The sequence below is a fragment of the Zophobas morio genome, unplaced genomic scaffold (assembly GCF_036711695.1).
Source record: "Zophobas morio isolate AGI-343-1 ecotype UQ-CSIRO unplaced genomic scaffold, CSIRO_AGI_Zmor_V1 ptg000040l, whole genome shotgun sequence".
In the NCBI taxonomy this organism is placed as follows: Eukaryota; Metazoa; Arthropoda; class Insecta; order Coleoptera; family Tenebrionidae; genus Zophobas; species Zophobas morio.
In genome coordinates, this window is record NW_026972145.1 from 4,048,995 (window position 1) to 4,063,253 (window position 14,259).

Consider the following 14,259-nt stretch of genomic DNA (forward strand, 5'->3'; position numbering starts at 1 on the left):
GGGACAATTTCGGGGAGTTCCCGAGGGAGGCGCAGTTCAAGGAGCGATCGGAAGACACATCGACGTGATGGCTTTTTTCTTGTTTCGCGTTTCTGGCGTAGTCGTAGAGAAAAGTTTGAAGAATTTTAAGATTGAGGTTACACTCATAAATCGACGCTGTCGTTTGTGGTCGCTTTTACAATCTGGCTATTTTATTATCCCGTAAATTCGTATTGATAATTTAATTTATTTTATTGGAGGCGACTCGTGTGCACTATTTTTTCTACAACCCGATGTTTAACTTTCTGTAAAATTTCTGGGGTCCAGGCTCCTATTCCCTAATCAAATACGCTCCTTTGAAGGGTCCGTCGAAACCTCAAAGGCCGTAATTTGGTTAAAGCGCGAGCCCAGATCGACTTAATTGTGAAGCATGTGCATATTTACGCTCCTATAAATAACCCAGGGAGTAAATAAGAGTTTGTTCCTCTTCGATTGCGTTATCTCGTAACACACTCACAGCGTACCTATGGGAACCGACGCTGGAATTGCCGGCGGCGTCGCTTATAAATTATGGAGCCGACGGAAACAATGCGATTCCCCGTTTAATAATAATCATAATTTTTTTTCTGGGAGAAAAAGCGCCAGAAATTTGTTACCGAGGCCGCGATTAATTCAGCAGACAACGAAATTTATAAAGGGCTAGCGAGAGTACGCTCCTGGAAAAATTGACCCAACAAATCTCGTTTCTTTGGAAAATTATGAAAATTGTTTACGATTATTAACTTGAATTTTTCAATTATTCCTTTTTTTTTGTTTCTTCAATTTTTGGATTTGCAATTTAAGGAGTTTTCAATTTTTCGATTTTTCAATTTTCATTTCTTCAATTTTTCCATTTATAATTTTTCGTTTCAGTTTTTTATTTGTTTATATTTTCAATTTTTTGGTTTTTCAATGTTCTGATTTTATAATTTTATTTTTTTTTCAGTGTGGAAATTTTCACCTTTTAGGTTTTTTCATTTCTTGTTGCTTCAATTTTTAATTTGCAATTTTTTTAGTCAGTCATTCACTAGGTCACAATTCAATTAGTCACTAGTCAGTGAGTCACTAAGTCACTTATTGACTCAGAATAAATCACTGGATCAGTGGATCACTAAAGCACCCTGTCAACAGATCATTTATTTACTAAGTCAATGGGCACTAATCTGCTAAGTCGCTAAGTCACTTCTTCACTGGTTAATTGAGTCACTACGTCATTCATTCGCTAAGTCACTTAGTCCTGTCGCCACATCAGTAGGTCTGGAAGTTACTGAGTCCCTAAGGCACTGAGTCATCCAGTCAATGAGTCAACAAGTCAGTCAATCAATCAGTCACTGAGTCAATCATCCAGTCATTACGTCATTTCGTCACTAATTCAAATAAAAAATCGCGAAATTGAAAAATCAAATGTGAAAATTGCAAAAATTAAAAATCCAGAAATTGAAAAATTAAAAAACAGAAAAATTGAAAATCCAATAAATAAAAAATTCAAGCAATTTCAAAAATCGTAAAATTATATAAAGAGCCAAAAATTTAAAAATTGAACGATCCAAAGGTTTCAAAATTGAGAAACTTAGAAAAGGAAACCAGGAAAATTGCAAATCGAAAATTTAGAAATATTAAAAATTGAAAAATCAAAAAAAAATCACAATCGAAATATAAAAAATTGGATAATTATAATGTCTAAAAATGGAAAAATTGTGAATCCAAAAACGAAAAACTTGCAAATCGAAAAATTGAAAAATTGAGAAATTAAAAATCGGAAAACGAAAATTGGAAAAATTAAAATGTCTAAATATCGAAAAATTGTAAAATTCAAAAGTGCTTTTTTGTTTTCTTTTTTTTACAAGTTTTCGATAGTTCAGTTTCAATTTTTTTCAATTCGTTTCTTCAATTTTTCGATTTGCAATTTCTCGTTTCAATTTTTTGTTTTTGTTTAAATTTTTTTGTTTTTTTAATGTGCTTTTTTTAAAATTGTCCTTTTTTCGGTGTGAAAATTTTCAATTTTTAGATTTTTTGATTTTTCGTTTCTTCAATTTTTTTAATTTGCAATTTTTTTAGTTGGTCAGTCAATAAATCAGTCAGTCAGTCAGTCAATCAGTCAGTCAGTCAGTTAGTCATTCACTTAGTCAGTCCGTCAGTCGCAAAGTCGCTGGGTCACTGAATCAGTAAGTCACTACGTCACAAAGTCACTGTGTTACCAAGTCACTGACTCAGTGGATCACTAAAGCGCTCTGCCAACAAGTCACTTAGTCATTAAGTCATTGGTCGATCAGTCAGTCACTAAGTCAGTCAGTAACTTAGTCAATGAGTTACTAAACTGCTAAGTCACTAAATCACGGACACATTAAGTCGCTAAGTCATTTCCTCACGTGTTAATTAGTCACTACGTCATTCATTTGCTAAATCACTTAGTCCTGTCACTAAATCAGTAAGTCCGGAAGTCAGTCAATCAATCACTAAGTCAATCATCCAGTCACTAGGTCATTTTGTCACTAATTCAAATATTGTAAAATAAAAATTTACAAAAATCGAAAAATGGAACGAAAAATAAAAAAATGTGAAAAATTGCAAAATTCAAAATCGACAAGAAATTGAAAAGTTAAAAATCCAGAAATTGAAAAATTAAAAACCAGAAAAATTGAAAATCCAATAAATAAAAAATTAAAAGAATTTCAAAAATCATAAAATTATACAAAGAGCTAAAAATTGAAAAATTGAACGATCCAAAGGTTTCAAAATTGAGAAACTTAGAAAATGAAACCAGGAAAATTGCAAATCGAAAATGTAGAAATACGTGCTAAAAATTGAAAAATCAAAAAAAAAATCAAAATCGAAAAATGAAAAATTGGAACTTTGAAAAATCGAATAATTATAATGTCTAAAAATGGAAAAATTGTGAATCCAAAAATGGAAAAATTGCAAATCGAAATATTAAAAAATTGAGAAATTAAAAAGTGCATTTTTGTTTTCTTTACTTTTACAAATTTTCCATTGTTCAATTTCAATTTTTTTCGATTCGTTTCTTCAATTTTTCGATTTGCAATTTCTCGTTTCAATTTTTTGTTTTTTATGTTTCCAATTTTTTGGATTTTTAATGCGCTTCTTTTAAAATTGTCCCTTTTTTCGGTGTGAAAATTTTCAACTTTTAGGTTTTTTAATTTTTCGTTTCTTCAATTTGTAATTTGCAATTTTTTCAGTTAGTCAGTCAATAAGTCAGTCAGTCAGTCAGTCAGTTAGTCATTCATTTAGTCAGTCAGTCAGTCGCAAAGTCGCTAGATCACTGAATCAGTAAGTCACTGGCTCAGTGGATCACTAAAGCACTCTGTCAACAAGTCACTTAATCATTAAGTCATTGGTCGATCAGTCAGTCACTAAGTCAGTCAGTAACTTAGTCAATCAGTCACTAACCTGCTAAGTCACTAAATCAGGGGGACACTAAGTCGCTAAGTCACTTCTTCACTAGATAATTATAAGTCACTACGTCACTCACTCGGTAAATCACTTAGTCCTGTGACTAAATCAGCAAGTCTGGAAGTCACTGAGTCGCTAAGGCTAAATAACGAAAAATTAGAAAAATAGAAAATTTAAAAATCGAAAAACTCAAAAATTAGAAAACGGTAAAAAAGTAAAGAAAAATCGAAAATAGAGAAACTAAAAAGTGAAAAAGTATCTAAAAACTATAAAAAAACAATTTCAAAATAAAAGATTAATTAAAAATTGGAAAACTGCAAAATTGAAAGATTCAAAAATTTGATAACTGAAAACCCAAACAATTCCAAAAATTGTAAAATTGAACAAAACAAAAAATTTAAAAACGGATTTTTCAACCTTTCGATTTTTTAGTTTTTCCTTTTTTCAATTTTGGATGTTTTAGTTTCTCAAATCTTCAGTTTTTCGTTCTCCAATTTTTGCATCCTTTTTAGATTTCATTTTTTATAATTTTTGAATTTTCACTTTTTGAATTATTTTTCAATTTCTCGATATTTTAATTTTTCAATTTTTAGATCTTACAATTTTTGGGTTTTCCAATTTGTCGATTCATTAATTTTTTTCGATTTTTAAGTTTCCCGATTTTTAGTTTTTCAATGTTCTGATTTTATAATTTCCTTTTTTTTCAGTGTGAAAATTTTCAACATTTAGATTTTTTTCATTTTCATTTCGTCAATTTTTAATTTGGAATTTTTTCAGTTAGTCAGTCAGTCAATTAGTAAGTCACTATGTCACAAAGTCAGTCAATCACTGAGTCAATAAGTCAATAAGTAACTTATTTGCTAAGTCACGGGATCACTGGGTCACTAAAGCACTCTGCCAACAATTCACCTAGTCACTAAGTCATTGGTCAGTCAGCCACTCAGTCACTCAGTCAGTCACTACGTCACTTCGTCACTAATTCAAATATATATGAAAATTACAAATAAACGAAAAATTGTAAATTAAAAATTTTAAACAAAAAATTGAAAATTGGAATAACAGAAAATTTTAAAAAATTGAACTAATAAAAATCACGAAATTGAATAATTGAAAATCGAAAAATGGTAAAATTTCAAAATTAAAAAAAAAAGAGAATTGAAAACAGAACCTAAAAAATCGAAAAATAAAAAACTTAAAATTCGACAAACTGTGAAATAAAAATCGAAGATTCGATAGCTTAAAAATCGAGAAATTGCAAAATTGAAAAATCTGATTACTTAAAACCCCAAACAATTTCAAAAACTGTAAAATTGAAGAAACAAACAATTTTTTTAGATATTTAATTTTTGGTTTTTTCAATTTTACTTTTTTTAGTTACTCAAGTTTTCAATTTTTATGCAGCTTTTTTGTTTTCATTTTGAATGTTTCATAATAACTATAATTGTAAAATTTTTCACTTTTTCAATTTTTAATTTTAATTTTTCAATTTTTAATTTTTCAATTTTCGATACATATTTAATTTTTCAATTTTTCAGTCTTCCATTGTTACAATTTTTCCATTTTCCATTTTTACGAGTTGCCATTTTTTTCGATTTTTTTGTTTTTCGATTTTCGATTTTTCGATTTTTCAAATTTTCGAATCAAAAAAATGAAAAATCGAAAAATCAAAAATGAAGATCGAAAAAGTATAAAATGAAAACTTTAAAAAATCTAAAAATTGGCGATCAAGAACTTGAAAAATTGAAGAAACGAAAAATTGAAAAATGGAAAAATGAAAAATTGAGAAACAGAAAAATCGAAAATTGAGAAATTGTAATATCGAAAAATTGCAAAATTGAAAAATGGAAAAAAATTTACAAAATGAAAACTTGTGTAACCAAAAAGTTGTAAAATCGAGAAAAGGGGAAACCGAAAAATTGTGATTCCTACAAAATTTGACAGTTCACTCTCAGCAGGAAAAAATTCACCCGACATCACTCCGAAATCCCGCGATTAGCCCAGGACTACCGCGGCGCCCTGCCGAACGCCTCACGTCGCTTAGCAACGCGCGTTTTTGTCTCCGTGCCTTAATGAATAATAAATCACGTCGACGTGTTCCCACCTCGGCTCCATCGGCCGTGACGGATTGTTCGCCTCCCGGTTGGCCCATTTCCCGCCGATCTGGTCTTCGAATCGGGATTTTGGGTCTTGAGAAATGGTCTCGCGCTCCTGGCCGATTTTTTCGCGATTTTTTTCGCTGCGGTGGGCGTAAGTGAAGAATAAAAATCACTTACACGACGGTTCGAGATGTGTGCCAGGTCGTAAATCAGTGACGTTCTCGTGAAAAATGTCGTTCATATTTTCATAATTCTTGGGGGCGGCGTCCGGCTGCGTTCTTTCGGATTTTCGGATTGACGTTGCGGCACGCGGGCTGGCGGCGGCGAGATTTGTGCGGTCGCCGGGCGCTCTTGCGTGGTGCCCCGCTGAAACGCTGCCAATGTGGGGGAGAAAAAGGGAAAAGGGAATGTGGAGGATGGACGGGACAAATGTTGGGAGAGTTTTGTTGCGGTTTTTGTTAAAGCAGATGTTGCAAAAGTGACGGCTTGGAAAATAAGTGAGACAGATGATGGCGAGGATTTTTGTAGGAAATATGTTTGCGTACTTTTTCTTTCTTTATCTAGTTTTTCCTCCTTTTTTTTCCTTATCTTCTTTAGTTTTTCCCTGCTCTGTTTCCTTCTCTGTCTGACTTTCGCTAATAACTGTGCCCCTCCTTTTCATTTTTCTCACCTGTTGTGTTTTGCTCTCCCCCTCTATCCTTAACCTCGATATTTTCTTCACTTTCTTTCTCCCGTTCGTTCCGATTTCCTTTTCTTCTCTCCCCTCCCGTATTTGTTTCTCACCCCCCTCTTTTTCCTTTTCCTTTCTCTTATAGTCTTTTCCTCTCCTCTCTCTTTTCATCTTCGTGTCTCTTCCACTCCCCCTCTCTCCCCCTTCTTACTTCTCTGTCATTCTTATCTTTCTCTTTTCTGCGTAATTTTTCTCTAAGGTTCTTTGCCTTACCTTTTTTTCCGTATTATATTTCTACTTTCTATGTGTTTTTTCCTTTCGTTTCCTTTTTGTTTTGTTTTCATTTAAAATTTAAAATTTTAAAAATCTAAACTGAAAAATTGTAAAATCGAAAGGTTGTAAAAGTGTCAATTAAAAAAGTCTGGAAAAAAAACTGAGAAATTAAAAATCGACAAGTTAAAAACTGAAAATACCTATATAAAAAAAATATAAAAACCAAAAATTTTAAATTAAAAATCGAAAAACTGCTAAAAGAAAAAGAACAAAAAATCGAAAAATTGAAAAATCAAGAAATAAAAAATCAGGAAAAAAATAATCTAAAAATAAAAATATGTATCCAAACTGAATAATGATAATGCAAAATTGTTTAGTTCAAAATACGATGAATTAAAGAAATAAAAAACAGAGAAAATGAAAAGTTAAAAATCGACCATATAAAAATCCAAAAAAAACAAAAATTGAAACGTCTAAAAATTATAAACATGACAAATTTCAAAATAAAAATCGCGGACCCAAACAATCGAAAATGGAATAACTGAAAAATAGGAAAAATGGAAATTTCAAAAATCGAAAAATTCAAAAATTAAAGATCAACATATTGAAAAATTAGAAATCGAGTCACTTAAAATAGAAAAAGAAAGATAAAGGAAAAATTTAAATATCAAAAAATATAAAAACGAAAAATTGCAAAATAAAAATCGAAAATTGAAGAATTAAAAATCGAAAGTACGTACATATATCAGAAAATTATAAAAGCACATTATTTCAAATTTAAAATCGAAAAATTAAAAAAAAAACAAAAAAGCAGAACAAGGCGGAAGATGAAAAAAAAATGAGAAATTTATAGTTGAAAACCAGAAAAATTGCACCTAGAAAAATTGAAAACAAAGAAATTTGAAAAATTGAAAAATTAAAAGTCAAAAAACTAAAGATGGCAAATTTTGAAAAAATGAAAATTAAAATGGAAAAATTGTAAAATCGAAACACTGCAAAATTGTTAAATTAAAAACTCGAAAAATTAAAAATCGAGAAACTAAAAATCGAAAAAACCCAAATATATTTTAATTTTTGTGTTTTTTTCGATTTTCAGTTTCTAAAACTCACAAAAGCGCAAAATTTTAATTTGGAAATTGAAAACCTAAAACACTGAAAAACTGAAAATCGGAAAAATACAAAATTTTTAAATTGAGAAATTGAAAATTTTAAAAATCCGTAATAGAAAAATCGAAAAATAGCAAAATAGTAATTAAAAATAATTGCAAAATTCAAATGTTGTAAAGTGGAAAAATTCAGATGTTTAAAATAGAAAACCAAAAAATTTGCTAAGCGAAAAACTAAAAAAAAAGTGAAATATTGAAAAAATCAAAATTGAGAAACAAAAAATCTAAAAATTAAAAATATGGATGCAAAATTTGAAAAATCTGAAAATTAAAATGTCTAAAAACTGTATAATGGTAAAATCGAAATTAATTAAAAATTAAAAATTCGATGAATTAAAGAAATAAAAAACTAAGAAATTGAAAAATTAAAAATTGACCATCTAAAAATCCAAAAAAAAAACTAAAATTAAAGTGTTAAAAATTATAAACATGAAAAATTTCAAAACAAAAATCGAAAATGGAATAACTGAAAAATAGGAAAAATTGAAATTTCAAAAACCGAAAAATTCAAAAGTTAAAGAGCAAAATATTGAAAAATTAGAAATCGAGAAGCTGAAAAATCGAAAATTAAAAGAATTGCAGATAGAAAAAGTGAAGACAAAGAAATTTGAAAAATTGAAAAATTAAAAGTCAAAAAACGAAAGTTGGCAAATTTTGAAAAAATGAAAAATTAAAATGCCTAAAAACGGAAAAATTGTAAAATCGAAACACTGCAAACTTATTAAACTGAAAATTTGAAAAACTAAAAATATTGAAATCGAGAATTTGAAAATTCGAAAAAACAAAATCGAATTCCAAGAAATGAAAAACTGAAAAATGAAAATCGAAAAAGAAAAAATCAGGAATTAAAATATCAAAAAATAATAAAAATCGAAAATACAGTAACTGGAAAATCATAAAAGAAGAAAATTTTAGAATCGAAAAATTTGCAAAATTGTCAAATTAAAAAAAAACGAAAATGAAAGAAATGAAAATTTGAAAAACTAAAAATCCAGAAGCTAAACATCTAAAAATGAAAAATTTCAGTCGAAAACCTAAACGGCGAAACTGTAAAAATCAAAAATTGAATAATTGCCAAAATCTAAAATTAAAAATCAAAGTGTTGAAAAATTAAAAATTGAGAAAGTGAAAAATCGAAAAATTACAAAATTGAAAATTCTAAGAAATTAAAAACTGAAAAATTAAAATCGAGAAACTTATAATCGAAAAAAGAAAAAATCAAAAATTAAAATAACAAAAAATTATAAAAACGAAAAATTGTAAATCAAAAAATCAAAAAATAGAATAACTGAAAATTTGTAAAAGAAAAAAATTTCAAATCGCAAAATTGAAAAATCGAAAAATTTTCAAAATTGTCGAATGAAAAAAAAAACAGAAATCAAAAAAACAAAAAATTTCAAAATAAATCAAAAACTTAAACAATCGAAACATGGAAAAACTGAAAAATCGGAAAAACGAAAAATCTAGAAATGGTGAAACTGTAAAATTCAAAATCGAGAAAGCGAAAAGTCGAATAATTGCGAAATTATAAAAATAAAAATCGAAAAATTAAAGAAATGAAAATTTTCGCAAACTAAATAATCGAAAAATGGAATAAATGAACAATTGGAAAAATATAAAATTTTAAAATTGGGAAATTGAAAAATTAAAAATCCATAAATTAAATAACTAAAAATGAAATTTTGAAAATTGAGGATATAAAATCGAAAAAAAAATAAAAATCATAAACACAAAAAATTTCAAAATAAAATCAAAAGCCGAAACAGTCGAAAATGGAATAACTGAAAAATCGAAAAAATAGAAAATTCAAAAATCGAGAAATTGAAAAATTAAAAATTAACGTATATGGAAAAATAATTATAAGTTGAGACGTTGAAAAATCAAAAAACAACAAAATGGAAAATTCCAGGAAATAAAAAACTGAAAAATTAAAATCGCGAAACTAAAATGTAAAAAAAACAAAAATTAAAATACATATCAAAAATTGTAAAAACCAAAAGTTCTAATTAAAAATCTTAAACAAAAATCAAAAACAGAATAACTGGAAAATTCTATAAGATCAAAAAATTTGCAAAATTGCTAAATTAAAAAAAACAAAAATTAAAGAAATGAAAATTTTCAAAATAAAAATCGAAAACCTAAACAATGCATAAATAAAAAAACTAAAAATGGGGAAACTGTAAAATTAATAATCGAGAAAATGAAAAATCGAATATTTGTGAAATTGTAAAATTAAAAAATCGAAAAATTTAAAATTGGAAAAATGAAAAATTAAAAATCCATATATTAAAGAAATAAAAAATTAAAAATTAAAAATTAAGAATCAAAAAATATAACTTAAAAATGGGAAAAGAGAAAATTGAAAAATTGGGAAATTGAAAAATTAAAAATCAAGGAATTGAAAAATTAAAAATCGAGAAATGAAAAATTAAAAATCGAAAAACAACAAATTCGAAAATTCCAAGAAATGAAAAACAGAAAAATTAAAATCGAGAAACTAAAAATCGCGAGAAAAAATATTAAGAATTAAAATATCAAAAATTATAAAAACGAAAAGTAAAGTAAAGTAAAAATCTAAAACAGAAAATTCAAAAATTGAAAACTCGAAAATTTGAAAAACTGTCAAATTTAAAAAACAAAAATCAAAGGGTTGAAAACAGAAAATCGAAAAATGATTCAAAAACTATAAAATTAAAAATCAGGAAAATGAAAGATCAAATAATTGCGAAATTAAAAAATTAAAAAATCGAAAAATCAAAGTAACGAAAATTTTCGAAATAAAAATGGAAAAACTTAATCGAAAAATGGAATTATCGAACCATGGGCAAAAAATCGAAAATTTAAAAAATCAGAAACTGAAAAATTTAAACTCCATAAAGGAATAATAAACGTAAAATTAAAAATCGAGAAGTTAAAAGTGGAAAAATATGGCGTAACTGTAAAATTAAAAGATCGAAAAACTAAAGAAACGAAAATTTTCAAAACAAAATTCTAAAACCTCAATAATTGAAAAATAGGATAATTGATAAAACGGAAAAATATAAAATTCAAAAATTGAGAAATTCCAAGAAACGAAAAATTGAGAAATTAAAATCGAGAAGCTTTAAATCAAAAACGAAAAAATCAAAAGTGAAAATAACAAAAAATGATTGAAACGAAAAATTGCCAAATAAAAATCTAAAATAAAAAATCAAAAAATTGAATAACTGAAAAATCATAAAAAACAGAAAATTCAAAAATCGAAAAATGTCTGAACATTATCAAAAAGAAAAACTGAAAAATTTAAAAACCTAACATGTAACTGCAACAGCGAAAAAGCGGAAAGTATAGGGAACGAAAACGTTGGAAAATCGAAAAATTTCAAAACTTAATGAAAACTAGCAAAATTGCAAATTGAAAAATTAAAAAAACGAATGATCGAAAATTCGAAAAATTAAAAATCTTGAAATTAAAGATCTAAAAGAAAAATAGAAAGACTGTAAAATCATAAAATTGAAAAAATGGAAAAACTTAAAATTGAAGTTGAAAAATCAAAAAATTCATAAAAAACCAAAAAAATTTGCAAAATTGTAAACTTAAAAAGCCCAAAAATTAAGAAATGAAAAATCGAAAAATTAAAAACTGAGAAGCAAAAAATCGAAAAAGTAACTAAAAATCGTATATATTAGAAAAACTGAAAAATCTAAAAATCGCAAAAATCTTAAAATTTAAGAAACGAAAACTTTTTTTAACCTCCATTCTTTCAGTTTTAAGTTCGTTCACACTTCCAAACAAAGAAAAGCACACACGTGGCGATGTTAGAGAAACAAGTTTTGAAAAAGAATCAAAAAGAAAAAAAAGTAAAAACAACAAACTACTAAAAACATCATTGTCATGCATGATCTCTGAACAGAAGACCTCTGGCATAACCGAAACGGCTAGATCTCCCAAAAATAGCCTGTGCGCTGAGCAGATGGCCCAGCCCTCTGAACCCCCAAAACCCTAACCCTTTCGGTTAATTCTCGCCCTTTTGGACTCTCGTACACTGTATGCACACAAGCCATTGCACCGTCGCAGCCACATAAATTTGGCTCGCATTAATACTGTTATGAAAGCGGAGGAATTTAATCTGAATCTTGTCCGTTAGTTGCGGCTATTAATCCAGTGTCTGTCGCGTTCCCACTAACACATCCTGGAATCGCGCCAGACAGCGCTCCGAAATTACAGAAAATCGAAACACGTTGTACAATATCCCGCGTATGTGAAGTACGAGAGTGTTAATTGGAATGGTGACCCCATATCGGCAATCCGGCCGCACTTTACGACTTCTTTCCTCCTTGTAAAAAAAGAAATATCAGAGCCGAGGGAATTTACTAGGATTGTTTGGCGGCCGCTCAATACTCCATTGTTTCGAAATAGACGCCGGGATGGATTAATTATTCGGGAAGAAATTTTAAATGCGGCGTGTAGTTGTTGGGTAGCCGCACGAGAACTGACAAATTTCCTTTTTTTTCTTCCTTGTGCGTGGCCATCCATCATTCTTGGCAGCCCAATCCGCGACTAAATCATCTCGATTCCTCTCTTCCTGTCTAAATCCATTTTTCCATTTTATACACCTAAAGTTTGGGTTGTTTTTCTTCCAGAACTGCTCGTCGGCGCATTTCGTCTCGGATCGGCTGCAGGGGTTCGGGGAGGCGAGGTATCCCACACCAAATACTGGTAAGACGTCTTATTCCTTTCTAAGAATATCTTGTCGAAATTCTAAAACTTTTTTTTATTTCGGTTTTTCTCCGTTTACTGAACAGATGGAGTTGTAAAAGTGCGTAATGTTCACGTGATCTTTTCAAACCAATAGTTTTCACACAGCTCAACACATGATACGCACGTGATCAGTCCATCTGTTCGATGAACGGTCTATAATTTCATGGTTGGTTAATGTTTCATAACCCCTATAACCTATCCAAATGAACCAATATAATAAGAATCAAACATCAAAAAAGTTGAAAATCTAGATAGAAAAATTGCATATTGAAAAATAAAAAAATCAAAAAATTAAATACTGAATAAGTTGAAAATAAGAAAAAATTCCAAGTTCGTAAAATTAAAAAACTGGAAATTCCGATGATTTAGAAAACGAAAAAGTTAAAAAAAATAAAAAATGAAAAATAAAAAATTGAAAAAACGAAAAATTGTAAAATGAAACATCGAAAAATGCCTGAAATGAAAGAAATATCGAAAAATTGAAAAATTCTTGCAACAATGAAATATCGAAAAATTAAAAATCGGGAAACTAAAAACGTAACAAACGAGAAATAGAAAATCGAAAAATAGCAAAATTTAGAAATTAATCGGAAAATTTAAATCAGAAAACATTTCAAATCGAAATATTGAAACATCGTAAAATTCAAAATTCAAAAATTTGAAAATCAAGTAACTGAAAAACCGAAAACTGAAAAATCGATAATTTGAAAAAAAGAAAAATTATAAATAATAGAAACAACCGAAAATCTCAAAATTGAAGAAAAAATCGCAAAACTTAAAAATCCGAAAATTATAAATCAAGAATTGAAAAAACAGAAAAACTGAAAATTCCAAAAATTGAAAAATAAATTTAAAACAGAAAATTGAGAAAAATTGTAAATGGAAAAATTAAAAAATTGAAAAATAAGAACAATTAAAAAATCGAAGAGTTAAAAAACAAGAAAAGAAAATTGGAATACTGAAAAATAGAAAAATGCAAAGTCGAAAAATCTAAAAACTGAAAACTGAAAACTGGAAACATTGCAAATCAGAAAACTAAAGCACCGAAAAATTGAAAATTCCATTTATTAAAAAATCGGAAAATTGAAAAACTAGAAAATGTAAAAATTAAAAAATCGAGAATTTAGGAATCCAAAAATTGAAAAACGGAAAATTGTAAAATGAAACACTGAAAACCTCGATTGAAGAAATGGAAAAATCAAAAATTGAAGAAATGCAAAAATCAAAAATTGAAAAATTTAAAATTAAAAAATTGTAAAAACGAAAAATTGTAAAATTGAAACACTGAAAAATCTTATAATTGAAAAAAATTGAAAAATTGAGAAATCAAAAAATTGAGAAATCAAAAAATTGAAAAATAAAAAACTGAAAAATTAAAAAATTGAACAATTGAAAATTGGAAAATCGGGAAATTGAAAAACCAAAAAATTAGAAAATCCAAAACCAAAAATCAAAAAATTTGAAATTGAAGTAACGAAAAATAAAAAAATTCAAAATTCAAAAATCCAAAATCGAAAAGTTTTAAACTGAAAATGTAAGTGGACAAATTGAAGAAACAAAAAGTTGAAAAATCGAAAAGTTAAAAAATAAGAAATGAAAATTAGAACAAATACTGAAAAATGAAAGATTGAAAATTCCAAAAATCCAAAAATGCAAAAATCGGAAACATCGTGAAAAGAGACAAAAAAATGCACAATCGAAACATTTAAAACTGAAAAACCGAACAATTAAATATCCAGGGATTACAGAAAGTAAAAACTGCGAAATAAAATTCGAAAAACAAAAAAAAAACAAAAGAGACAATTGAAAAAACGAAAAATGTAAAAATTAAAAAATCGAAAAGTAAAAAAAGAAACGAAAATTGGAATACGGAAAAATCGAAAAA

At 27.7% G+C, this 14,259-nt stretch overlaps 1 protein-coding gene across 1 annotated transcript in view; it reads left to right on the plus strand.

The window, feature by feature from the left end:
* LOC135140642 (transcription factor SUM-1) overlaps positions 1-14,259 on the plus strand; it is a 108,574-nt gene that overhangs the window by 46,757 nt on the left and 47,558 nt on the right. The window contains exon 3 of the mRNA XM_064071280.1: positions 12,257-12,332. Within this exon, the coding sequence (XP_063927350.1) occupies positions 12,257-12,332 (76 nt within the window). The remainder of the gene's footprint in view (positions 1-12,256; positions 12,333-14,259) is intronic.